At 42.5% G+C, this 26,715-nt stretch overlaps 1 protein-coding gene across 1 annotated transcript in view; it reads right to left on the reverse strand.

Moving 5' to 3' along the window:
* Positions 1-586: 586 nt before the first annotated feature.
* Positions 587-26,715, reverse strand: part of MCOLN2 (mucolipin TRP cation channel 2) — a 51,875-nt gene continuing 25,746 nt past the window's right edge. Inside the window, exons 5-14 of the mRNA XM_033115967.1 lie at positions 22,937-23,018; positions 22,734-22,830; positions 20,858-20,957; positions 15,916-16,028; positions 14,603-14,752; positions 13,096-13,197; positions 12,867-12,989; positions 5,536-5,742; positions 3,758-3,879; positions 587-1,362 (exon numbers count right to left, since the gene is read on the reverse strand). Of these exons, the coding sequence (XP_032971858.1) occupies positions 1,326-1,362; positions 3,758-3,879; positions 5,536-5,742; positions 12,867-12,989; positions 13,096-13,197; positions 14,603-14,752; positions 15,916-16,028; positions 20,858-20,957; positions 22,734-22,830; positions 22,937-23,018 (1,133 nt within the window). The 3' untranslated portion in view covers positions 587-1,325. The remainder of the gene's footprint in view (positions 1,363-3,757; positions 3,880-5,535; positions 5,743-12,866; positions 12,990-13,095; positions 13,198-14,602; positions 14,753-15,915; positions 16,029-20,857; positions 20,958-22,733; positions 22,831-22,936; positions 23,019-26,715) is intronic.

The following is a 26,715-nucleotide window of genomic DNA, read 5'->3' on the forward strand; positions in this document are numbered from 1 at the left end:
TGAACTAGTACCATTTGTGATAACATGGATGGATCTTGAGATTATAATGCTAAGCCAAATAAGTCAGACAGAAAAAGTAGAGAACCATATTTCACTGATATGTGGTATATAAAACTGAAAACAAAAAAGCAAGAGAAACAAATGAAGAAACAAAAACTCATAGACATAGACAATAGTTTGGTGATTACCAGATGGTAAGGGGGGAGGAGGGCTCTAGAAGAGGGTAAACGGGGTCTAATAATATGGTGATGAAAAGAGAACTGACTCTGGGTGGTGAACACACAATGTGAGATATAGATAATGTATTACAGAATTGTACACCTGAAATCTGTGTAACTTTACTAACAATTGTCACCCCGATAAACTTTAATTTAAAAAAAATATATTTATTGAATAACTCCTATACAGTAGCCCCCATATTTCCTTTGCTACTTTTAAGAAAGTGAGAAATCCCTTTCAAAGATTGAAGAGTTCATAGACGTGACGTAAATTTTTCACTAGGTAGACGTTAAGAGATACTACATTTAAAAAACAGAATTCATTCATGTTTGATAAAAATAAATTTATTTAGGTAAAAAATGCCATCTTCCTTGCTTGAGACAGGTAAATCCCCACCCTCGTGGAGTCTGTTTGTTCAAATAACTGACCACTGGCATAGTTTACTTCCATATGCTATGTGTGTACAATCAACAGTTAGCACAAGCGACAAGATGTTTCCTATTCATCCCGACTCTGCCAATGGTTGCTTCATATCATGCTGGAAAAAAACCACAGGAAAACAGGCCAAGAAATGTCCACGGCAATAGGTCTTTTTGTTGATTTAAATGTGATCTTTAAATGGCCTAATAGTTCTCTAGCTTGAATCTCGAATTTGGTATTGCAACCAACTTCATCTCTATGCAGATCATGAATTAACAAATGTCTTCTAAGCCAAGAATCATTTTTAAAACAAACTCTCATTTGATGAAAAACATCTTTAAATGTGTGGCTTTAAACACCATTGTTTTGCCCACTCTGCAGTGTGATTTCTTTTTTCCAACCAAATATTGTCATGTCATAAATTAAGACTAATAGAGAATTTCATTATCACTGGTCTATTGCACTAATGCCCAGTAGTTGACTGCGGTCTATGCTTCATCGTCCAAGTTTATAAAAAGGGAACTTTGGAACTTCAGTTGCGGTCAGCCAGCTGACAGTCTGTCCTCTTTCCCACTCCACATTAAATATCAGTATTTTGGGACATGCTGGTCCAAACCATTTGGGGTTCCTCTGCATTGTCACTGGATAAGGAGGCCTGATACTTGATTATCTTTAGCAGAAGAATTTTAGTTAGTATGTATCAAGCGGTCATCACTTTCTTTCCTGCAACAGAAAGGGGGAGGTGGAAAGAGAAAAGAGAACAATGACTCAAAAATCTTTGAGAAGGAATAGGAATACTCTATATTCTAGGCATACATGGGTTATCAACATGCTAAGTGCAACATATAAAAACAAGAAAAACTAAGAAGGGCATTTTACATTATTTTTGGTGTGAGTAGATGCTTTTGGCAACTTTGAGGAGCTGTCCACCTCTTGAGACCCTCCATCTCCTTCCTTTGACAAAGACTCCCCAGTGGCTAACACAGCAGATTTTCCCCCTTAGCTGCAGTACAGAAGCGGAAAGGTAAACCCTGCATCGGTTCAACCAAACATATCTTCCCAAAGAGCCACACTGTGTTAGAACTGGATGACGTGTCAGAGGTCTTCTGCTCCACCCTGAGGACAATGGAGCAGTCGTGGGACACATTTGGTAACTGGGAGGGTCCAAAACGAAAGCCCGGGTGTTCCGATGATCAGGTTAGAGGCTCTGCTAACAGTGTGAAGGAGAATCAGTCTGTGGTGGTTGCTGGACTGCTTGGTTTAAAAAGAGTGACCCCGGTCTGTGCTTTGCCGGAGGCAGAGCTGTGACAATCAGGGCTGTCTGTCATGGGCTCTGGAGAGGGGGCCCAGACACCAATATTTGCAGTGCCCATACTAATTCCCCAGGTTCCCTCAGTGAGGTCTTTCTCCAGTATTTACTCTCTATTCATAGCCTTCCTCAATTTTATTCCATTCTTACGCCCGTAGCCTTTAAACACATCCACGCGCACTTCATTTTTGATGGCGTCAAAGCGATCAGTTGTTCTCAAGGCCCCAGTACAATCCATTTCCTTCATCAGGCCCTATGACCTTTGCTTATCTGTGTAGCATCCATCAAACCCCCCTAGATCCAGTCTTCGATCTGATTATTCAGCTAAGACAGTTCCTAGCTGACCTTACCCATGACTGTCTTCAATATGACCGGCCACTTCTATTTTTATTTGTGTTTCCTCGTTTTTCCAAACTTTCAACATCCTAGATTTTTCAGTTGATTTCCTTTGGTGGACTCCCCTGTTCCATTTAACTCTTTCATTAAAGATGTGCATGACCTTCCTTTTGCACCAGGCATCTTCTCAACAACGCTTAGCCCATCTTAGGGCAGGCAAACTGTCAGCTGATGTTGCTCCCTAGCATTCAGACCCAATCTTATCAATTAATCGTTGAATTCACCCCTCAAATCTTTTACTTACTCCATTTGGCTGAAAACGTTTGACATCCTCCTCGGGCTTTTTGTGATACAAACCAAGGCCCCAAACTCAAACACCAAAAACCTATTGGTTTCTTTCCAGAATCCACAACTGCATTGTAAGACAATCTTTTTTTTTTTTTTTTTTTTTTTTTTGCAGTTAACTACATAGTAGAAAAGCAACTTTGAGAGACTTTCCTTATACAAGGTGCCTCTTAGGAAGCAGCTGCCTATTAAGAAAATTAATTTCCCTTTATTCCAGCTTCCATGGCAACAATTTAATGTTCTGAGAGGATAAAATGCGATTTTAAAAAGTTATCTCTTCTCAGAAGACCTCATTTCATATTTACCAGACATTCTTTGGAAATGCTTCAATCACATCATTTCAAATCCCAAGATGCAGTATGAATTGATTAACAGGAAATACATCCTGTGGTTTTTATGCAGCAATTATGTTCCCCATCTCCCTTCAGAAATTTGGTTTAGAGAATCTTTCGCAAAAAAAAATAAATAAATAAATAAAAAAACATGGGTAGGGGATATTCTGAAAACCCCCTCCTCTGACTAGAGATGAAAGCAAACATGGGCACAATTAAAAAAACCATCCTCAACTGAGCCCCAAACCACTATGTGGAGGCTTTGCCACGGAGGTCTAGACCATTTTCTTAAGTGTCCTGATGAACAACGAGCAAAACACAGTTGGTCCGTGAAGAGCTACTGAGGAGCGTTTCCAGCCATGGATGTGTACGGCCCCCTCTCAAGCAAGTTTCCTGCTCTGCTCCAGGAAAGTTATCTGTGCCCCATATTGTGAAGAGGGAAGACGCCTTTGACATTCCAAGAGCTCTACCTCTAAAAATAAGAGCTTTGACCTCTTCCTTGGGCCACTTGAAAGAGTTCTCCCTCCTGACTTTTAGGGACATAATTCATGCCTTCTCACACGGGTCTCATAATATTCCCAAGAGAGTTCAACCATGTCATGTAGCTTTCGACCCTGTTGTATAAGAATTCATTTCTCAAGGCAATTCCAGGGGGGAGGGAAACAATGAAAAAATGAATTCTTTCCCACAAGAAGCTGATTGCTGAGGGCAGTGTTCACCTGGGGAGGACTGTTTGCGAGGGCAGCAGAGCAGCTCCCCTCAGGAGCGTGGGGACCTGATGACACGGAGTACTGACCTCCTCAGGCAGCAGATGCAGGACAGGAAGGCCGAGGACTCTGCCTGATACTCTTCTCTGCTACTACATCCCTTCAGGAACTCCTGAAGATCCGTCTCAGGAAACCCATTCTGTTGGTATTTCTTTTAAAAAGTACACAGCATTGGTACCTTATTTATAGAGCATGAGAACTTGCTCCCTTTGTCAACCAAACAAACCCACCTTTGCGAAAATAAAATTCTCCCACACTGCTAGCTCAGATCCAAGAAATGATACTAATAAAGTCAGTCCCAGAAGGCCAAGTCAGGGCCACGATGGGACAGAGAAGAATCCAAAGGAAAACTCCATAAAGAAAGCCAGGGTGAGGTCAGGGAGGGATGTGTTGATAAGAGGAATAAAGAGAATAGTCGAAAGTCTCAAGTTTTAATGCTAATGCAAGACCAGGTAAGCCCTCCCCCTCCATTCACTGCCCACGCAGAGTCTGCCGGGGAAGTAATCTCTATTTCCTCTACTTTTATAGAAGATAGTCACTTAGTGGGGCAGAAAGCGGTCGGTTCTTTCAAGCAGACCGAAAGACCCCGAGACCCCCACTCCTCAGGCTTAGTGAGGTCCTCTGCCCTGTCAGTAAGACTTGGTCCACTCACAGGGGCACTGCCTCATCAAAGACAAGAACCCACAGGGCAGAACTGTACAGCAATTGTCTTTACACGCCCAGCCCCGCTGCTAGAGCCAACCATCCATTCCCACGTGAAAACTAATCTCCCCATGCACAAAAAAAGTGCTCAGGAGAATTTCCAATGGATCAGCTTCTTCTGAGTTAGTCTGAGAAGGTTCAAGAAGAGGACAACATCCCAAGACACTGACGTAGCACTGCAGGTTGCTCAAATCCTGGCCCGGAAACAGGATTTTTCTGAGCATGACTATCTGCTGTGGAGAGACCACCACCCTATGCAGAGTATCCTTCAAGCTCCAAACAAGTTAAATGGACCCAGGTGGAAAGGATACAGAACTTGTTTTTTTCTTGTTGCTAGGTAACCAGCCAGGGTAGGTCAGAATTGGTGAGCAAACCTGTTGTGGAAAGCCTGGGTCCCTTTTACAGTTAACTTTTTGGTGAATTCCTGCCATCTCTAGGGTCCTGTCCCCCTGCTTCCCCTTCACCCTGTTCCCTGTCTCCCCTGATCCAGTGCCATCAAGAACAAATGTGTGCAGGGAGGGGACAAAGTCCCAGGTTGTTGGCTTGAGGTTTTTATTGTCTTCCCGTTTTGTTAATATGTATGGTATGTGTTGTGTGTATATATGTTTGAGTGGGCATATCTGTGCATTGGGAAGACAGGAAGCTAAATAGCCACAAAAGCCTTAGCTTTCATAATTTAAAGGAAACCTGCACCACCAAATGGCTGTATCATCCAGTGTATAGGTGTGCCACTATCTGGGCAGTTGTCACAGCGGTGGTCACCCCTTATCACTGAAACTTACCACTCCAAGTCTAAGTTCCAGGATGGGCAGGTATCCTGCCATTGCTGGGAGCAACAGCCCAGCTACGTGATTTACCAAGCTCAGTCCTTCTCTCTTCCACCACACCTGCAAACCAATCCACCTTGATCTGGGTGACAGGGGCCATGTCCTAAATGCATACTTAAAATTAACCTCTAATATCCAACAAGTTTCTTTTCTACAAAACCTCAAACTTCAAGTAAAATGCAGTATTTTTAAGTGAGTAAAAAAAGTAGTATTTTCCTATGTTCCAATCAATACAGAATTTAGGGTTGTTTTGGCAGGAAATATTGATCATTACTTACCTTAATGGTATCGTAAGAATCTGTAATAAGTGCAATGAAAAGGCTGAGAATCATATATATGAAAAGACTGATGAAGGAATATAAGTAGAGGCGACTAAAGAGCCACACCATCATGCTCTTCTGCTGGATTTGAGCAAAGGTCGCAAACATATCATCACCGTTGACCAGAGAAAACAGACACTCAGAAACTGTATTCAGAGCTACAAACTGAAGGGGGAAAACCAAAATTAGTTTTTGAGACATGCTATACAGAAAGAGCAGAGAAATACCTAGTTAGCTTGTTTTGTTGAAACTGTTGTCATTATTATGATAACAGTCATTTTAAGACAGCTAGAAGACCACATGCAGGAAAGCTTTATCCAAAACGCCCCTCCATACTCACAAAGACAATCTCGACATTTCCCTCAGTTCTTTCCTATGCATTTTTTTTTATAGATTTGTAGACATATCATCTAACAATTTTGAATCCTGATTTTTTTTCCTACTTAACATCATCTTATGTTATTCACATTTAGAGAGCATTTGTTATATAACAAGACCATGCCTTGAAAATGTCAAATTTAACTATTTCCATGTCAACGGACATCCCAATAATGTTTGCTATTATAAAGAACAATGTAATGAACATTTCTAAGCATAGTTGTATTTTTTTCTTTTTTTTTCTCCTGTTACTGGGTCTAAGCAATTAACATTTTTAAGGCTACAATGTGCCAAAGTGCTTTCTGAAAGAACTGTAGCAACTGTATTCTACCATCAGCAAGGACTGAAGTGCCTGAGACATACTATAGGTTTAAGAAAATGCTGCTAAATGAATGGTTTCACTGTAGCCTTTCCAACCCTGGGTCCTGGTAATTTCAGCATATTAAAAACTAAAAATGGCCAGGAGTGGGAAGTGTGGAAGGATGAATGATCACGCCCAATGCCTTCTAAGGGCTCCCAAGCTAACAGTGGACAGGTCACGACCCTGTGCGAGAGCTGGGGGTAGACTGTATAAGAAAAGTGACCCTCTGAACTAGCGCCTGAAGGCTGAGCAGTGGACCAGTGAGAGGAGAAAGGGGAGGATTGGCTCAGGGAATAAGGGGGGAACTACAGTGCTGCGTCCTAGAAGTGGCTATAGAGGTGTGTCTGTGCCATGCTGCAAAGGGCCTCGTTTGGTTTTCCACATACTTCAAACTAATATAGGCCATAACTGGAAACTAGTAAAACATGTCAGCCAGAACAGTGACAGGATCTGATGTTTCTAAAGGATATTCATGGCTTGTGGAAGATCTCCTCGAATGGAAAAAGCCCAGGGACAGGGATGCCCGGGCAGGGTGAGTACAGAGCCCAGGGTTGCAAGGAGTCCAGGTGAGACTCCTTGCAAAGGAGGAAACTGAAGAGAAAATAAGTGTGGGAGGGAAAAGGGCTTCTGATAAACACAGTTTTAGACAAGGTGGGTTTGAGGTGCCAGGCAGAAATGCTGACGTGAGGAAGAATACCACTGGAATCCTGCAGCCAGCCATCCTGGCTTAAGTGGTTGACAAACTCCTGCCACATCGAGTACAAAACAAACAGCAAATGCTTACTAAACTAACATCTCTAGAGCCAAAGTGTTAATTAACATTAGGCTAACGTGAAAAGCTTCTATCTAAGGAGCTAATAATGACCCAATAGGAAAAAGATGATATGGTTTCCCAAAACATGGAACAAGTGACTGTAGAGTTTTGAACCAAATTCTATCCTTAGCGGTGGGAGCTGTATGCCCATGAAGTCATTGTGGCTTTGGGGACAGCCAAGTGCCTGATGGATATCTATGAGACATCCCCACTTGGAAGCTGTGGTACTGCTTCACACGCAACACAACTTCCTACTACCTTTACCTAGAAAATGGGCTTTCCTTCCCAATTTCCCTATTTCCATCCGTGAGTTCAGCCTCCTACCAAAAAAAACACAAAACAACACTTACTCCAAAATAATCAAGCACTTAAGGCTATGTGTCGAATTAATTAATCTCCCCCTCTCTTCCATCTTCTAAGGTCTGTCTGCTCCTGTGATGTTTCTCTGACCCAGTCTTTCTACTCCATTCTGATGTCAACACTTGTATCTCGATGACAACAGAAATCTCCAAGGAAGTCTTCTTCACACCAACCTCGTCATCTTCCAGGCCAAGCTGCAGTAAAATCTAAACTTCACAAAATACAGCCTTCTGGTCATGTCTCTAGATTGAGAATACACAAAGTCGGGATGCAAAGTAAAAATCCAGACAGAGAAGGCTGGGAAACGTTCCTCCTTCACGTAGCCTCTTTCCATCTCCTCACTGTCCGCATGACCCCGTGCTTTTCTCCTTCCACAGCACCTGGCCTATTTCTCCATCTTTTCCTCATGAAGTTTCTTCTCTTCATCTGATATCTTCTTCTGTGTTCACCTAAGCCAATGTTGAAGGGCTATTTCAAACTTTCCCTCAGGACAGACTGCCTCCGCAGCGCTAGTCCCGTATCACTAAGAAGCGCGGTGTAAGCTACCAGTTGGTCTTCTCATTTGTCTTGATCACATTTCTCAATTCCCCAACTAGACAGCAAACACCATGTCTGCCCCTCCCTGCTCCGTGTGTAACGATGGCAGAGAACACAAACATACCCCGAGCAAGGACCATGCCTGCCTTTGCTGCAGCAGCAAAAACTCAAAGAACTAAAGTTGCTCCATAGAGACCTGAAAAGAACATCCAGCTGAGCAAATCACAACAATATGCAGAATACTTAACAGGTAGTTCTCAGCACAAATATTTTCCATTCCCACTGGTAGCCTTCAGACAATGAAGGTAAAGCTGGTTTCTATGGACATCAATTACGATTCTGACAGCACTATTAATAATTCATACTTCTCATAGTTTCTTTTGGAATCTGGCCAGTTCCTTTCTTTAAGTTCAAGAACCCCTAACAGTCCTTGCTTCAGGTTTCAGAATTGCAAATAGCCAGTTGGTTGGTACATAGCTAATTCATTCCTTAGTTTTCTGTGCAGTGACTTAGTATCAGTCTAGACACAATACCTGTCTCAACATTAACATTCATTATCAGTATACCTCCCTCTCCTCTATGCAGGTGAGATTTATTTTAACCCACCAAGAAGTTAAAACAGAGACCCAATAAGGTAAATGACCAGTCCACACCCTGTCGTTTTGTACCACAGAAGTGGCTGTGAACCAGTCAGTTTCCATGGCCAAAATCCATGGTAGAAGTGAACATTAAAAATAGCCAAGGTGGGCCGGCCCGGTGGCTCAGGCGGTTAGAGCTCCGTGCTCCTAACTCCGAAGGCTTCCGGTTCGATTCCCACATGGGCCACTGGGCTCTCAACCATAAGGTTGCCAGTTCGATTCCTCGAGTCCCACAAGGGATGGTGGGCAGTGCCCCCTGCAACTAAAATTGAACACGGCACCTTGAGCTGAGCTGCCGCTGAGCTCCCGGATGGCTCAGTTGGTTGGAGCGTGCGTGTCTGGTGAAGGTTGGCGGTTCAACTCCCACGAGGGATGGTGGGCTGCGCCCTCCACAACTGAGACTGAAAGGACACCTTGACTTGGAAAAAGTCCTGGAAGTACACACTGTTCCCCAATAAAGTCCTGTTCCCCTTCCCCAATAAAATCTTTAAAAAAAAAAAGAAAAATAGCCAAGGTAAGGAGAATAAGTGCTTCCAGTCTAGAAGGGCTGCATCCATAGGAAGTTGCTTTGGTTCTCACAAGCTTGTAAGCCCCTGGAAAGCAGGTACTTCTGTCTCTCTTTCTTGTTCGTTCACCAAACTTGTTTGGTCCCTACCATGTTCTGTGCACCATGCTAAATGCAAGGAATGGAAACAGTGATAAGCCACAGTAACGGCCCTCCAAGAACTCAGTCTTGAAGAACCTGACAATGCTTGGTGCACAGTAGGCACTGAATAAATATTAAATGGGTATTTCCACAAAGAGCCCCCATCGATTATGGGACCGCAGTAAGAACCCAAGCATTTGTTCCACAAATTATGTTTTGTGATTGAGCCAGAAAGGACTTTCATTTGAATGAAAAAGAAACCTGTGATGGCTTATGTCAGAGAATGACATAAAAATTTTGCTTCAAGAGCTGGTGCTAAAAACCCCAAGCAACATTCAGGTACATTATTTCAACTGGCTAACGGTTCTTTTGAATAAGAGAGGTGCTTGGCTAAAACTAGAGGCTTTGAAAGCATGAATATGTAGTACCAGTTCTGCCGCACTTGTACCCATGGCAGCAAAGTCCAACAATTTTTCAATTCCTTGGTCTTCTCATTTGTAAAATGGGACAATGCAAGACTAGGACTTATTCCTCATAGCAAAAAAGTCCTCTGGAAACGTAAAAGCCACATTAGAGTAATGCTCTTCCAAAATGCATCTTGAATTATTAAACATCAACGGTCTCTAGCCCTCTGTGCTCAGGTATTTTGAAAGGGTGCTGTGCCAAAGTCCATTAGTACTGGAATCAGCATCAGCAGGACACTTCTTGTATCTTTACTCTCTTTCAGTTGAACCACTGAAATCCAATATCTCTCAGGAAAACAGGAAGCTGAAATGCAGACTCCTGATGCCAAACAGCAGTGCAAAACTATAGTTTTCCTGATACCTCTTCTTTAGAGTGGTTTGTTTGTTTATTTAAAGAAAGAGTTAGCTTGTACACCCAAGGTTGCTATGATTCTAGATCCTAGAAAATGCTTGTTGTGCTGTTCCACTTTTGAAGGCTTCAGGTAATACTGAAGGTCTTCTGATTCAACGGAACCTGCCCATTTTGACAGTTTGGATTAATTTGGGGGAAGGAATGCAGGGGGCAGTAAACATTTCTAAATTCAGATTCAAAGAAGAAGCAGTATAGAGAGGAAAAGCACACAAAAGTCCTGAACCAGACTGAAGGTTTTCTGCCTCTACTGACGAGTGTATTCACTGAATTAATTTACCCATGCATTTCCCCAGTTTATCAGCCTGGCTAGAGATAGGAGATAGATCCCATAAACAGACCTGCTAGGAAGCTCTAGAGACGGCCCTTTTATCCCTCTGCTACTCTCGGGGAGAAATGGAAGGGTGACATGAAGTTAGAGACACAAGACGAGAGGTACAACATCCAACATGGCAGCCATAGCCACATGTGGCTACTGAGCGCCTGATATATAGCTAGTCCAAATTAAGATGTGCTGGCAGGATAAAACATACACCAGATTTCAAAACATAGTACCAAAAAAGAAAAAAAGAAATGTAAAGTATCTCAAAGTAATATTTTGGATATACTAGCCTAAATAAAATATATAATTAAAATCAATTCTGTTTGTTTTTTAATTTTTGTAAGTGTGGCTACCAGAAAATGTTAAAGTCCACATGTGCCTCTCATTTGTAGCTCTCATTATATTTTAATTGGGCCGTGCTGGTTGAAAGCGTCCCAATCTCACTTGAATCCTTTACAAGGACAGAATGGAATGTATGAAAATGCAGTCAGATCACAAAGCAAATAACATCATTTTCCACGTGGTAACCCCGGACACAGTTGAGAGAAAGAAGACTGACTGCTCTCATCTCATTGTTGATCTATTCTTGGGTCAAACTAATGTCCTTTTTCAGTCTGTTTTTGACAGTATCAAGAAAAGCCCTACTGGATATTGGGCAAAGGATGTGTATCGGGGTCAGGAGGACCTGAATGTGAGTCCCATCTTTGCCACTTACGAACTGTGCAGCCTCAGGAAAATTATCTAACATATGAAGATACCTGTTTTCTGTAAAAAGATAGTATTTCCCCACAGGGTTACTGGGAGGGTTTAACTAGCAAGAGACTTAAAGAACCTGGGCACCGTAAAACAGTCAAGAATGGCAGCTATACTAGTAAACGTCAAGCAACATTATTTGGGCACCTTCCAGAACAACGGAGGGGTAGGGAAGATGAAGGGAAATGGAGATAGGATCACTTGTGTTGAAGCCTTGGAGCCAGTGAATTAAAGCTGAAATCCTTAAACTCAGTATTTATTCTATACGGTGCAACACTGCCCTCTAGTGACAAAAATTCGGAGAAGCATTCAGAACAGGAGGCAAGAAGAAAAATGGAAATTTTCTTCGGCACTAAGACAGTAAGTTCTCCAGTTCAGAGAGATCATATCAAAGAACAATTTTTACTCATGAGTCACCTTTAAAACAGGGGCATGGAATTGGAAGTGCAATAAGATGATCTAGATTTACTCTTAACCCCGAGATTGTCACTTTGTTAATTATAGTTTCTCAAACAGGAAAACAATAATTCTCTTTGGACATATTAAATGTAACACTTAATGAGGGGAGAGCCTGGGTGTGTGCCAAATTAGTAGGATATATTTCAGTAGGACAACACAGAAACTTTGAGCTTTGTGGATTGCCCTCTTTTTGTGAACAGTTTATAAACCAGATTTGATCATGTTTTGTTTAACGCAACTATCACGGTCAAAACCCAAGGCTGAGCTGTTAGACAAGCTTCAGTGTAATCCTCTGTATGTTTACCTCTTTTCTTCTTGCAAAGCACCTAAGCCAAGATAACAGTACCCTGGGCTGTGGTGGAGATGAAAGGAGAGATGACAGAAACGCTTAGCACGGTGCCTAACACACAGTGCTGCCTGCCGTTATGTTTATTTTTGTTGTTTCTGTTGTCCCAATGGCCAGAGGCCCACTGGAGAAAAAACTACAACATGCCATGCAGTAACTCCTTTTACTTTTTTGGTTTGAAAACAAGGCCTACCTGATTTCATTTCCTGATGTTTCTACCAATCAAAGCTATCATTTTAAAACAAGAACATCTGAGCATAACTTTGATGTCCCTGAGATTATGATGCTGACTGAGCCCAGTAATAATTTAGAATTCAGATACTGATCTTTAATAAGGCACAAAAATGGCGCTGTCATCAAAACCATCTGCAAAGACAAGATGTGTTATCATTTTAATCATAAACCTAATATGGTCCTGTCTCTTTGTCCACCTTCATTCTCCTCAATTAATTTGGATACAAACCCTAATACTTGAAGTTAGAACGATTTTGTAATAACTTTCCTCATTTAATTTTCATTTTTATTAAACTGATCTCATGTCCAAACATTTTTTATTTGATGACCAGCTGGGTTAATAGGTGACCCCGTAAGCCCGTCCCAGACAACTATGAAATGTGCTCTCTAGTCTCTTGCTAGTTTCAATATCCTGAAAAGGAAAAGGAAACCGATGCAAAGATAAGGATGGGCTTATTGCCGACAAGGGTATGTGCTGGAGGGAAGTGGAAAGAAGGGAAGTGCTGGAAACCCACTTCTATGGGTCTCAAATGTCTACGTCGCAGAAGGAAGAGTCAGTGCTACACACCTTGTTGTGATATGGTCCTAAGACAATCCAGCCACAGAAGGTGTAACCCAGGTAGATCATACCCGCACAGGCACAGAAACGAAGAACTTTCGGCAGTGAGGCTTGCATTGTTAAAATGAGCACCTGAGGAAAAGGTAAGAGAATGGGGGAAATTAAACAGGAGCTTCCTAGAACCCAAAGAAGAAGTGAATTTCCACTGCAGTGGCACCAGTCAATGCCATATCCTTACATTATATTTTTGGAAGTAACCCAGGTATCTGATAACTCCAACCCAGACAAGAAGAGTAGAGGTTCCAAGCAAAATGCTGCACAGATCATAATTTGTGAGATTCTAAGGAATGAAAAAACAGACATATGAGTACAATACTCTGCTCCCCCCGGCGGATTAACCTCACTTTAAGTTGATTGGAAAGCAACGGACTGCCTGCCTCTCTATAGGTGATACAAGAATTTATAAACTGAAGAAGAAAATGATAGAGCAGAGTTCCAAATGTGTTTCGCATTTCCTTTTTGTATTTCAATGGGTAGAACTGATTTTTTTTGTTCAAATAATATCCTGAAGTAGAAAATGCATTTACACTGACCTAGGTATTCAAGAACATAAACTAATGGTGTTGGTTAAATATGAAACAATACCATTCAGCTCAAACATGATTTGCTAACACAGTTCCTGCTCTCAAGGATTTGTAGGTCTCACTGAGCAGACAAACACTCAAACACGATTCTACAATAATATGCTAAGTGCAATGAGAGATGCTGCCTGGCTTATAAAGGGCTTCCCATGGGCGTGACCCCAGAGCGACACCGGGCCTGGAGGACGGGCTGGGCAAGAGCACTGCAGACAAAGGTTGAACAAAGGCCTAATGCTGACAGCTGGCAAGATGTCCTAGAGGGGCAGTACCGATGGGTCAGTGCGAGCTGCAGTGGGAGAGGGAGGCAGAGCTAGATGATGAGGACCCTGGAGGTTACTTCAACTAAAGGGGGTCCCGTGAGGCAGAAAGGATTGTAGCAGCAAGGTAGATACTTCCAGAAACATTCCCCTGACAGCTGTGTGGATGGAGCTGAGGGGTATAAGGCTGAAGACAGGACAAGCAATGACGAGATTGCTGGAGCAATCCAGGCCAGAGCAGAAGTCGGCCTGAAGAAGCCAGAGGCAGTCGAGACGGAGGGCGGGAGGGCTATTTTAGGGTCAGGAGGTCAAGCTGGTGAGATTTCCTGACTGACAGCACCGCACGCATGGAAGGGAGAATAGCTGGGTGGAGGAGGAGTCCAGACTTCGTCCCGAGCTTAGGTCGGCTATGTTATACAGTGTCAGGAACCTCATAGACACTCCCATATTCCTGCCCCGCTCCCCTCCGTCAGAGCACCCATTGGTCATGGGTGGTTACCACTGGCTCTTGACATGATTGGCTCACGGGTCAGCTCTGCTTTGGCAACTTAAAAAAAAAACTAAGCCCATCCCAACGACTAATCTTCTCAAACTTCAGTTCCTACGCTGAAGATGCTGCCAAATTCCCTAGGGACATTTATAGAAATACCATCTTCCACAGAACATCAGCTTCCTTGTTTTCCCTTCGTGAGGAATCAAGTCGGAGGAAGCTTGGATTTCATGGGTATGAGAAAAAGGGAAAACTTGAGAATCAAACTAGTCTCCACAAGGATTTTATATTTTAAAGTACGTGCGGTCATCCAGAAAGATAGAAAGAGCAACAGATTTAACAGGGGTTGCTCCTCACCTTGACTTTAATTTCCATTTTCAATATGGATCCGATTATTGTCATCAGGTCGCTGATAATCACCAGGACATACCAGCCGTTGATGAACTCCCATTGGTCGGCATCACACACCCGTCGCTTGTACTTCTCCAGGAAGAAACTTAGGAATCTCTGTGGCAAACATTTTAAAGAGCATGTCTTACAAACCACACCGCCCTCTGGAAGAAGACAAGTGCACGGCAGTGCTCTCGCCTGTAAAATGATACGGCATTACCTTTTCCAGGTCAAAAGATCCACTTCAAGGCTGGAGGGCTATGGCCTACACTGTCCCCTCTAATCTACCCCAGCTGAAGGAAGCATTCAAGTGCCTGCCAAGCAAACTCAAACATTAAATGCTTAGGCTCTAACTCCAACAGATTCTCGTTGTAAGAGCTAATGCATAGTACATTGCAAATACTTTACATATCATCGACTCACTCAACCAGACAATACCCTATAAACTGGGCGTTATCTTCCAGAGGAGGGAACTGCGGCGTGGAGAGGCTAAGCCAGGATGGGAGTCCAGGCATTCCAGCTCCAGAGTGTGTGCTTGGCAGAAACAGGACCCTGACCTTGGATCAGAGCATCAAGGGACTTGAGGTCGGGGGAAGAGGAAGTAAGAGAAGTGGATATTTACAAAATGAGTTGACAAACATCAAGAATAAGAAACATAGAATGTAGAGTATTTCTTTGCTCCACAGATGGGATTCTGATGACTTCAGGCACCTGACCCCAGTCTGCAGTTACACACAGGCGACACACACGAATAAGATCGGTGGGGAGCTGGAGTGTATATTCACAAGAGCCCTGACAGTCAAAAGGTAAACTGAAACTCAGACGGGAATTTTAAAACTATTTTAAAAATACAGTAAAGTATTTTATGATTCATTATAACCCATTTACCATGCCTGCCTGTCAAAATGAACTCTGATTTGAAGACAAAAGATGAAACCCACACATGCTATTATTCTGTTCTTAAGATCACTCCTGAATTTAAAAGGGTCTCATTTATTCTAGAAACAGTCAAAAGCTTGAGAGCTCACCATTGTGTGTCTGTGCTTCCTGGCTCAGTTTAAAGCAGGATCATGACCTGATCCCACCTGACACGCCAGGACTGTTTACTCACCCTACACACCTCAGGCTGACTAATGCCTTGTAGGGGGGCCATCACTCAAAGGAATCTAATTATTCAAGGGCTCGGAAAGGGCAAGATGACCCAGCAACAGGGTCCACTGTTTGGACAAACGGAAGAGGGAGGCCAGGAGGGGAGCGAGAAAATGCAAACACACACTTACCTTTCGTAAACTCAGAGCAAGCACAATGGATCTTGTGCACAGAACAAGAGACGCAGCACAAATCACAATGACAGAGGCATCGAACACCAGGACATACCGCGCATTTTTCTGGACTGAAGAACAAAAGCAGAAGTCACCTGTTTAACACACCTAACTTGGGAATAATTTCCAAATGAGACGGCAGTGGAGAAAGAAGTTCAAATGAGACATTCTTAAACATCAGAAACAAACCGCAAGGCGATTTGTTCATTCAGAACAATTCGTTCAGAAGCCCACAAACAAGGTAAATCATCCCCTGATGTTAAGTGTTATACATTTAAAAACGTATGAACTCTTAGTGGATGTACTAAGAGGTATTTATAAATATTTACTATAGAAGAGAATGAAAACAGAAGGTGGTTCAAGAGGCAAAACGACTGACATATTCTGAGTTCTTTCACATAAAAGTACGAATATCAAGTTCTCCATGAATGAGGAAACAATTTAAAATGCCACCAACTCAGAATCCCGATTTCTGCTTCCCAACCATACAGTGCACTGTGCCAGCAAAGAGTGCCAGTTCGGTAAGCTCTTTTTGCACGTGGAGAAAATAACCTCTTGGACTGGAAGTAAGAAGGGGAGTGGTAATCCGATTTTTCTCTTGGAACACAGTAGCACAGGGAATGAACTGGAGGGAGATGAAACTGTAAACTTAGCTTCTCTCAGACTTCATGGCATTGTCCCAAATCCCAACTTGGCTCTCCCCTGCTCAGCTCCTTGCCCTCCCTGGCAGTCTCGTCACCTGCCAACCACTGCTCTCCCCCTACATTCTCTACCCTGAGCTACGCTGATCTTCCTCCTTTCCTGCTCCCACCAGGTTCGTTCTCTCTCTCTCCCTCTCGCTCTCGCTCTTGCTCTCTCCCCCGCCCCAGGGACTTTGCACATACTGATCCCTCTGCCTGGAACAGCATGTTCCCCATCACATGTTTAGATTATTCTTTTTCAGTCTCAGGTTTCAGATTGTGTACCTTCCTCTCAAACACAGTTCCCTAAATCCCCAGCTTTATTAGCCCCTCTCCCAATACTCTTTCATAGCACTTTCCACAAGTGTACACACCTATAGCTCCTTTTAACTCTCCTTTGCTTGATGACCACTGTATTTGTAAGTACGTCTTCAAAGACAGCACAACAAGAAGCACAGAGACAGTGTAAAACAGGAAAGAACATGGCCTCCGGGGCCTGAAAACCTGGGTCTGAATCTCGGCTCTGCACTCTGAAGATGACCAGCCTTGGGGATGGTGCCTCAATTCCCCCATCGGAAAAATGGGTAGAATAAAAAAATACCTACATCATAGGGCTGTTGTGAGGATTAAACAAGATCACATATGAAAGCACTTGGAACAGCCCCAGGTAAACAAAAACAGCAAACTCTTACAGTGGTATCATTTGATGTCCATCTTCCCCACTAAATGATTGACTCTGGGAAGCAGGGACCATAGGTATTTTGTCAACACCACATTGCCTGTGCTTGGCATGCTTCACTATGCTGACAAATAAATGCAGAGAGACTCCAGCGGAACATGAAAAGACCATTGAACAATCTACGTCAGAACTTGTGAAGGTCTAAGCAAAGTTCAAGACAGAGAGGCACAGAGGAAGAAGGCACAAAGCAGTGAGAGATGAAAAAGAGAGAATCAACCTGGTCTCCAATGGGACCTGGGGAATAAGGAAGAGAGACTGACCAGGAATGACTCCTGGTTTTCTTGGGTAAACTGAGCTCAGTCTGGACGTTCATGACAAGAGAGGTGGCAGCTAAAGCCATGAGTAAGGATGCAGCCACTCTCCCCAGAGAGAAATGTGGACTGGGAGGAGGGGGCAGTTACATGGGAGAATTGGAAGAGAAAATGAGCTCAGGAACAGGAGGAAAGGCCAGAGGAAAAGGGAACAGGACTGGCGACAGGTAACCATCGGGGGATTCTAACGTCAGACGGCTCCCCAGCGACACCTGTGCAGGGAAGGCATTTAAGAGAAAGACCGGAGTGTCCACAGTTACTGATAACAGAGACATGAGTGACAGTGGCATGAGTGTCTGAGGGCAAAGCTGCTCAACCAGTGGGTTATGACCACAGCCAGCTGCTAAGTGTGATTCTCCGAGCGAATTATTCAGCATCGCTAAGCTTCAGATGCCTCACCTGTAAAATAGCGGAGGGAGGGAGCAATTGTACCTGCTTCATGCGCTGTCAGGAAACCAGGTGAAACAATCCCTGTTGAGTGCCTGGCACTTACAATTACCTTTAGCCATTTTATATGTAAAGTTACTTCAAATGGGTAGGTAAGAAAGCAACTTAACTAGACCAAAACCCAAGACCATTTTTTTGGGGGGTGCACAGATTTGGGTAGAGGGAATAGGGGCAGTTCTTGGGGAAATGGGACTGAAAATCTTATGAAATGCAAGGACAGCGTCTAGTATTTTCCTTTCTGACATGTAACTAGAACAAAATCTCTAAGATTGCTTGTAGTGGGAAAACCGAGGCCCAGATCTAGAAAGATAAACTGTCCCTCCTCATAGAGAAACCAGTATTGTATTCTGTTTTAATTTGACTTACTGAGAAGACTAGTTTGGTGTGCTACAAAAAATATTTTATGAACGTCGTAATTGCTTTCTTACTCTACCTGAAACTATGTTACCCCCATGGAAACATGTCCAAAACCTGGGTTTGCAAACTCTAGTCCAGAGAGATGCCCCTGCCAACCTGGTCCTTCCAGAGGCGCTGAGAGGTTCCACACACACCACCGCTGCCCACCTGTGTGCCTCTAACCAGCACTTCCCACACTTACTAACCTCCCTGACCCTGTGACACCCACTTACGTCAACTATCAGTGAGGGGTCCTGCCCACCAAAACCTCCTCCAGCCCCTCGTGCCCAAATTTCTACTTTCATAAAATCAAGTTAAAGATCAGTGGCTTGCTTGGGGATGGGGATTAGAAGTCATAAAGAGCAACTTGCACTTTGCATGTGAAAATGGACATTCCCTCATGTTTTGCCCTCAGATAACATAGGTAATGATGAGAGGAAGAGAGAAGCCTCAGGGTAAGTACCGGGGGTTGCCAAAAAATGTATACAGATTTTTAAGAAAGGAAAACTGTATTAAAATTGTAATAATCTATACTGATAACAAAAGATGAATACAAGTCATGTTTGACTTCTGCAATTACAGGAGGTGCTCAAAGTGGTTACCATCAGCGTCCAGACAATTCTGATTACGGCAAACTACTGCTTGAGCAACGTTGACCAAAGTGACAACCTGTATACATCCTTTTGGCACCCCCGGTATATGGATGTAAATGAACCTCAGGACTCTATGGAAATAGCGCAAGGATCCCACCAGAGGTCACCCTTGCCTTTGTCTCACGTTTGGTCTCTCCATTTCTCCAAATCCAGGGCTAGCAACCCACCAGACAGCTCCAGATACAGAGTGGGGGATAACCTCCATTTCTCAAGCTATTTTCCAAACTTCAGCTTTTTAAGGCTTTCAATTCACACCGTTTTATTGTAAATTCATATATTCCTGTGTGACAGAATCTGGTTTCTTAGGAGGCAGCTCTGGGAGCATATAAAAATATCAGTGTTTCTCCTCACTGGTCACCGGAGGGAGCCAGAGCTCCTTTCTTCTGAGTACAGGCCAGGAAACCCCCTCAGTGTTCTAAGAAGCCCTGAGGAAAGAAACTGGCTTCCGCCAACATATTTCACTAACTCATTCGGTCATAATTATTCCAAACCATATTTTATATGAGACAAAGGTGAGCGTTTTTCACATAAAATAACTGCAACTTAATACTTGGACTTGGAAAATATGTGTCTGATCCATGCATTTCTGTGGGAAAGAGTATGTCTGCTAAGGAACAGTAACCACTTTTAACAAAACTAAACCTGTATGTAACCACTTTTAACAAAACTAATCCTGATCAGAGATTTAAGTCAGTTACTGGAACTTTGAAACCGAAACTTCAAAATCATGAGGACATGTACAACTGAAAACCAATAGGCCACAAAGTGAATCAAGTGAATCATCATTTTGTTCTAATAATCTGATAAAGGGCCAGTTAAACAAAACTTATCCATTAAAAAAATACTGACCAGCCATCATTATCATCCTGAACCCTCAGGGAGAACAGGTTCTGCGTAGCCCAGTTTAAACGGTGGACAGTCAAGAGATGTTTTCTGAGTCATGACTAATTAAACGACGCAGTGTGCGTACAGGCTGCTCTCTGGCGCTGAAGGCCTGTGATCCTCTCTCTCTCCATTGTCAAAGGCTCAGATCAAAGCATACTTTCTCCAAGAATCGTTGCTAGAATGGATTTCTCACTCTACCTCAGTCAAAATTAACCTTTGCTTTCTTTACTCTCACGCCTGGTGTACTGCTACCGCTGATGGCAATCCGTGACACCTTAGAGATTTTATAAGCATGTCCATCTCCATCATGAAGGTGTTTTCTCTCTTTTCCAAGAGTACCTAGCAATTATGATGTTCCAACTCTTGTACGCAGTGCTTTGCTTTACGTACTAACTCATCTAATATATAACATCCTGGAAAGGAAGTATATCATTGCCCTCATTTTGCAGAGAAACATACTGAGACATAGAGAGCTTAAGTAATGTGCCCAGGATCACAGCCATAGGAAACAGAACAAAGACCCAAACCCAGGAAGCCTGACTGCAAAGACGGTGCCCCTAACCGTTGGGCCATGCTGCCTCTCCTGAGAGCTATATAATCAAAATTCGCTGAATTGAATCAACGTACATTTTGGGAAAAGCTTTACGGAATCTACTGCTCAAGACGTGGTTCTCTGGAGCCCTTGCCTTCTATCACCATCCAAAAAAACCATTTCACCACCCCAAATCCAAAAATAAAATGCTGGAAATCATCCATAATCCACAGAGGGCGAGCATGTAACATACTTACCAGACCCAGATATGTTCAACTCTTTACATTCTTCAATGTGAGCATCACTGTCAAAATAGATTTTGATTTTGCCACTGTGAGCCTTATTGTCAAAGATAATCTGGAGGCACAAATGTATGGAGAGAAGCATGACCTGTTAGATCAACTCTGCTTAAAATATCAATGGCATTCAAACAGCGTGCTGAGCCAAAGACCATACTGAGAAAAAGGTCCTCATCACGTGATGCCTTCCCAACTTTCCATTAGAAATGAAAATACATGGTCCAAAGGGCGAATATGTGAAGTTCTACTAAATTCACATGTGGGTTCAGACAAAACCTAAAGCAAAACAGCCAACCAGTCCCAGGAACAAAAAGGAGAGTCACCAATCTTTGACAAGAGAATACAAGGACCTCATTTATTACCCTGAATGGAATTTAAAAGCATTTGCTTCAGCTTAGTCCTTTGGATATGAAATTCTAGGATTTTACTAGAGATTATTTTTCTATTTGCCTTAAGTGCTACATATAATGCTTTCACAAGTGACAAAAAAATGCTCCAAGGCTGCAGGCTGAATTTGATTTCCAAGTACCCTCAATCTTCTACATTATGTTTCAATCACTTAAAATGTATAAGTGTAATATGCTGAGTGTTTTAAGGCTTTAGAGAAGTATTTTAGGGGTTTTCCCGGGGGTGGGGGGTGGGAATGAGACCTTGAGTGCTAGTCTTAGTGAAGGTTTAGTCATCGCTCATAGGTATAGAAATGAGGCCTCTAGGATTAATTCTTGAACCTCTGGTTTGCACACAGTGATATTCTTGGATTACACAAAATGCGGCTTGTGTTCAGAGATGCTCCTGTGAATATCATCAGCAACCTACACTTTCAGCTCTCAAGTTATCTGCCAGTGAATTTTTTGGGTTTCGTAATAGGTTTCGTTTTGTGAAGGTCACTCCAGGGCAGTTAGTCATCTTCTTCTCTGCCAGAGACATTCGTCCTTACCACAAGCTACAATTTATAATTACTCTTATTTCTTTGTTTACTTGTTTTTCTATCTCTTCCACTAGGCTATAAGCTTCCCCTGTACCTCTAGAGCACGGCAATGTCTGATGCACAGTAGGGACTCAGTATTTGTTGATTGCTGTTGAATAAAACACTCTTCTGAATTGCTAAAAGACAGGTACATACAACTTTAAATTCAACATTCAGTTTTGCTCCTCCATAAACATGAAGGAGGGAAGGGGGGAGGGAGGGGGAGGCGGGGGAGGGAGGGAGGAAGGAGAAAGAGGCAAGAGGAAATAAAAAGAAAGAAAAGAAGGAAGGGAAGGAGGGAGAGAGAAAGAGAAAGGAAGAGAGAAAGAGGAAGGGAGGGAGGGAAGGACGTAGGGAGGGAAGAGCAAGCAGGAAACCATGAAAGTGAGAAGGCATCTACTCTCCCACAAAAGTGAACAGTTTCTTCTATTGCATGTGGCTCCTCCCAAAATAAAAGCAGCAGAAACTGATCCTTTGCAGACTGGCCTTCAGATCAAGGGGTGGTTTCTGCTTGGAGGTTTGAGGGTACGTATTTTCTACACTTGCAAAGACCCTCCTTTGAAAGTGGAGAAAACATTACAAATACTTCTCATAAACTTTTTTAAAAAACTGTTTTAGAAGAGTAAGAGGTCAAAGCCAATTTTGAAAACCTCTTTCAACCCAGAAATTGAGCTTTGAACAATTGAAAAGGGCTTGCTTCCTTCAGAAGTAATGGTCGCTGGATCAACAACGCTATGACGTGTCATTAAACTGTTTGAAAAACAACAGCATCTAATACATCTCCAGGCTGGTGTATTTTACCCTCTACGTCTACAAAAGGGAGGAGAGAAAAATAATACAACGTGGCTTAGTAAAATATACACTTGCCGTATTCTGGAAGATGTAACAGTCTGGTAACTCTCGGGAAAGAATCGTCTGGAGGTCAATGCCTTTGAGGTGAAAGGAGATTTCAACTTGTAAGAGCCTGAATCAAAACACATTACAAGGTATAAGTGGTCACAGTCTTACTACTGTCTGCTCCCCTTTCCTCATCCCTGTCTCCTGGGCAACGAGGAGAAAAATGCATTTACCTATAAAATTCCAGTCTGAAGAATGATGTGTTCTTCCAGTGCCAAGGGCTGGCGAGGGCCTGCAGGTCTAAGTGAGTACAGTCTAGGACAAGGACACACAAGAATTGTTTCAGGCAAGAATCACACGCTAAGATGAGTGGGTGACAGTGGGACGAGAAGCGGGATACTTCCAAAGTATCTCCCCACAAAATACTTCAGAGTTACAACAGGAAGACCAGTCACTTGACATTGGAGAACCTGGCAGATAGCACGCTGCCCAAAAGATCAAAGTTAAGATCACCAGTCACGAGATGGTGATCAAACAGACATCTTGGACCTCCTGGATTAATGTACTGCTTGTGTGGTATTCCCGCCAAAATGTCTCCAATCTAGTCAGAAAGAAACACAAACACTGCAAAGTGAGGGCATTCTATTCTGTAAAAATGTCAAGGTCATAAAATTAGGAAAAGAAAGAAAGACCAACCAAGGTCTTGCTCCAGATTAAAGGAGACTAAAGAGGCATGACAACTAAATGCAATACCAGGGGTGCCAAAAAAAAAAAAATGGATACACATTTTAAGAGATGTTATCTTAAAGTGTGTATACATTTTTTTGGCACCCTCTATATGTGATCCTGGACCAAGGAGGCTGAGGTGGGATGGGGTGTTTCTTTTGCTATAAAGAAGATTAGGACAAGTGAGGAAATGTGAATAGGGTTTGTAGATTACAGTATTGCGCCAATGTTCATTCATTCTTTTGAGCACTGTACAGGGGTCATGCGGGAGAATTTCTTGGGAAATGCACACTAAAGTATTAAGAGGTGAAAAGACATCATGTAGGCCTTGTACTCTCACACATTTCAGGAGAAATAGTTAAACATAGAAAGAATGACAAAGTAAATGTGGTAAAACACTAGCATTTGGGAAATCTTATACAAGGAAATCTTTGTGCTATTTTGCAACGTTTTCTGTTTAGTCTGACACTTTTCCAAACTAAAAAATAAAGAGAAAGAGAAGGAACTTGGTTGTACTCAAATAAAAACAAATTATGAGCTGTAAACTGTGAAAGAATGACTCCAAGAGCTTCACATAACAATGTGTGTCATGACTGTGTAGCCCAATACATTAGCAGGAAACCCAGGCAGGCTGGAGCTGGTGAACACTTTCCAAAGTCACAGAGCCCTGATGACAGAACTGCTGTGAAGTCAGCCTGGGTGACTCGAGCTCAGGCTGTGGTTGTCTCTGAAATGGAAGAGCCAGGGCCTGGTACTCAGGAAGTGCTCCAGAATCTTGGTAGACTCAATGGCTAATTCATTAAAAGTCCTTTCCCCCAATAGCAACTAGAGGATAAGATCTTTGAGAGCAAGAGCATACCACAAAATGTCTGACAATTAAGTTCGCAAACTCATCCTAGAAAAAGTGCTACATACCTCATTGCTGAATATCACTGCAGTCACCTTCGAAGTACTCCCCTTGGGAAGCTACGCACTGATGCCAGCGCCTAGCCCACTTTTCAAAGCAATTTTGGAACTCTTTATGGAATGGCTGTTGTCGTATTACCCTTGATGCCCTGAATGTCATCAAAATGACTTCCTTTTGGATATAAATGATAAATGTCTAACTATTACATTGTTTTGTGCACCTGAAACTAATAAAAATAATGTTAATTAATTAAAAACAAAAAAAGAATGCATGAGTTGAGTCCCAGTAGGTCATCGCCCATAGTCATTGCATTTATAACTAATATTCTAAACAGTTGAAGATACTCAATAATCATCTGGACCAGTTTCCTAAATATCTTTCATAAAACACTAGTGTTGCAAATCTCTGAACCAAAAGGATTCTATGGCCAAATAAATATGGAAAATGTATTTTACTATATTTTTTTTCTGGAAGATTCACAATACATTTTAATAGTATAAAGGCTCTGAAAAGTCCTGCAATTAAGAAACAAATTTAACTTAACCCAGTGCTTTGAAAATTTATTTCATCATGGAACTCTTTTTTGTAATGACATTTTTTTATTTTCTTTTTTTGGTGTGGAATTAAAGTAGAAACTAATAAAAAAAATGATTTCCTTTCAATATTTCCTTTATCTTCGGGTTAAGAAAGAAGTCATTGGGGGCCAGATCAGGTAAGTAGGGAGGATATTCCAATACAGTTATTTCTTTACTGTCTAAAAACTCCCTCACAGGCAGTGCCGTGTGAGCTGGTGCATTGTCATGATGCAAGAGCCATGAATTGTTGGCAAAAAGTTCAGGTCTTCTAATTTTTTCATGCAGCCTTTTCAGCACTTCCAAATAGTAAACTTGGAGAACTGTTTGTCCAGTTGGTACAAGTTCATAATGAATAATCCCTCTGATATCAAAAAAAGGGTTAGCAATATGGTTGCAACAAGTTCGCGAACTTAATTGTCAGAACTTCGTATGTTATGTGTGGTTAACCCATTGCCTAGCATATGGCTGACATTCAGACTATGTCCCAGTTTATAGAACATATTTAAAGTTTGTGAGAATTAGTTTTCCTGGGCCAAAAATGAGGACATGGAACTGAATGGACAACCCAACAGGCACAATATTTAAGAAAGGCAGGTGTCAGAGTGGGTACTTCCCTGTGTTTGGCAAATAGACTATTAGTGTGAAGAAACAATTTGATGTTGGTTTTCCTGACTGGACCTTGATTGATATGGTGAGTGAGGGCAGTTAACAAAAGAAACTTGTTTTTTTCAGGAAAAGACTGATGTTGATAAAAATAGCAAAAATATCCCAGGCACTTACTCTGAGCCAGGCACTGCATCATTCTATTTAATTCCCAAAACAAGCTTGTAAGATAGGCACTATTGCTATGATTTTACAGATGGACAAACCAAGGCCCGGAGAGGCCAAGAGACTTCCTCAAAGTCACACAGCTAGCTGACTGCAAACCAGAATTTAAACCCACATGTACTCAGTTCCAGAGTCTGAATATACCCACAAGGCTGCCCTCTGAGTACCTATTTCAGAGGAACATCAAAAGACCCCGGTTTCCTACTCAACTCACTCATTTATTCAATAAATATTTGTTGAAAGCTTTTATGGGCCAACCATTGTGCTAGGCACTGATGGTAAAGCAATGAACAAGACAGATAAGTTCTGTGTGGAGCTCACACTGTAATAGGGGAGAAAAACCAAGAGTGAAAACTATATACAAGGTGATTTCACAGTATGAAAAGTACTGCAAAGACCAAGTGAAATGATGGAGAATAACCAGGTGGGGCAGCACTACCTTGGGAGAAGTGGTTTGGGAAGGGTTCTGAAGTGCTGGGGATGATTGAAAGAAAACCTGAGGGAGGAAAGAGAAACAATGGTGCATAGATCCAGGGGGAGTGCTCCAGGTAGAACAAAAGCAAGAAGGAAGTCTCCCAGGCAAAAAAAGAGCTTGGCTTGTTCAACAAACAAGGATAGTAGAACAGGCAAATGGGGACAGGTATGAGGGGTTTGGAGGGGCAGGTGGATGGCCAGCTCCTCTAGGGTCTTGTGCGTTTTATTCCAGATGGAATGGGAAGCCACTCATGTTTTTTAAACCAGGAAGCAACCCGGTCTACATAAAACATCTTTCTGATTGCTGTGGGGCAGAGCAGAGGGTAGAAGGGTCAAGACTTGAAACAGGGAGACTAGTTTAAACAAGAGGTGATAGTGGCTTGGACTGCAGCAGTGGCAATGGAAATGAAGAAATCAACAAATTCATGTTTGGGGCTTGAGCAACTGGGATATTATAGCATGATAGGAAAATATTGGTATTGTTTTCTGAGATGGGGAAGAC

Source organism: Rhinolophus ferrumequinum, chromosome 9 (assembly GCF_004115265.2).
Source record: "Rhinolophus ferrumequinum isolate MPI-CBG mRhiFer1 chromosome 9, mRhiFer1_v1.p, whole genome shotgun sequence".
Classification (NCBI taxonomy): Eukaryota; Metazoa; Chordata; class Mammalia; order Chiroptera; family Rhinolophidae; genus Rhinolophus; species Rhinolophus ferrumequinum.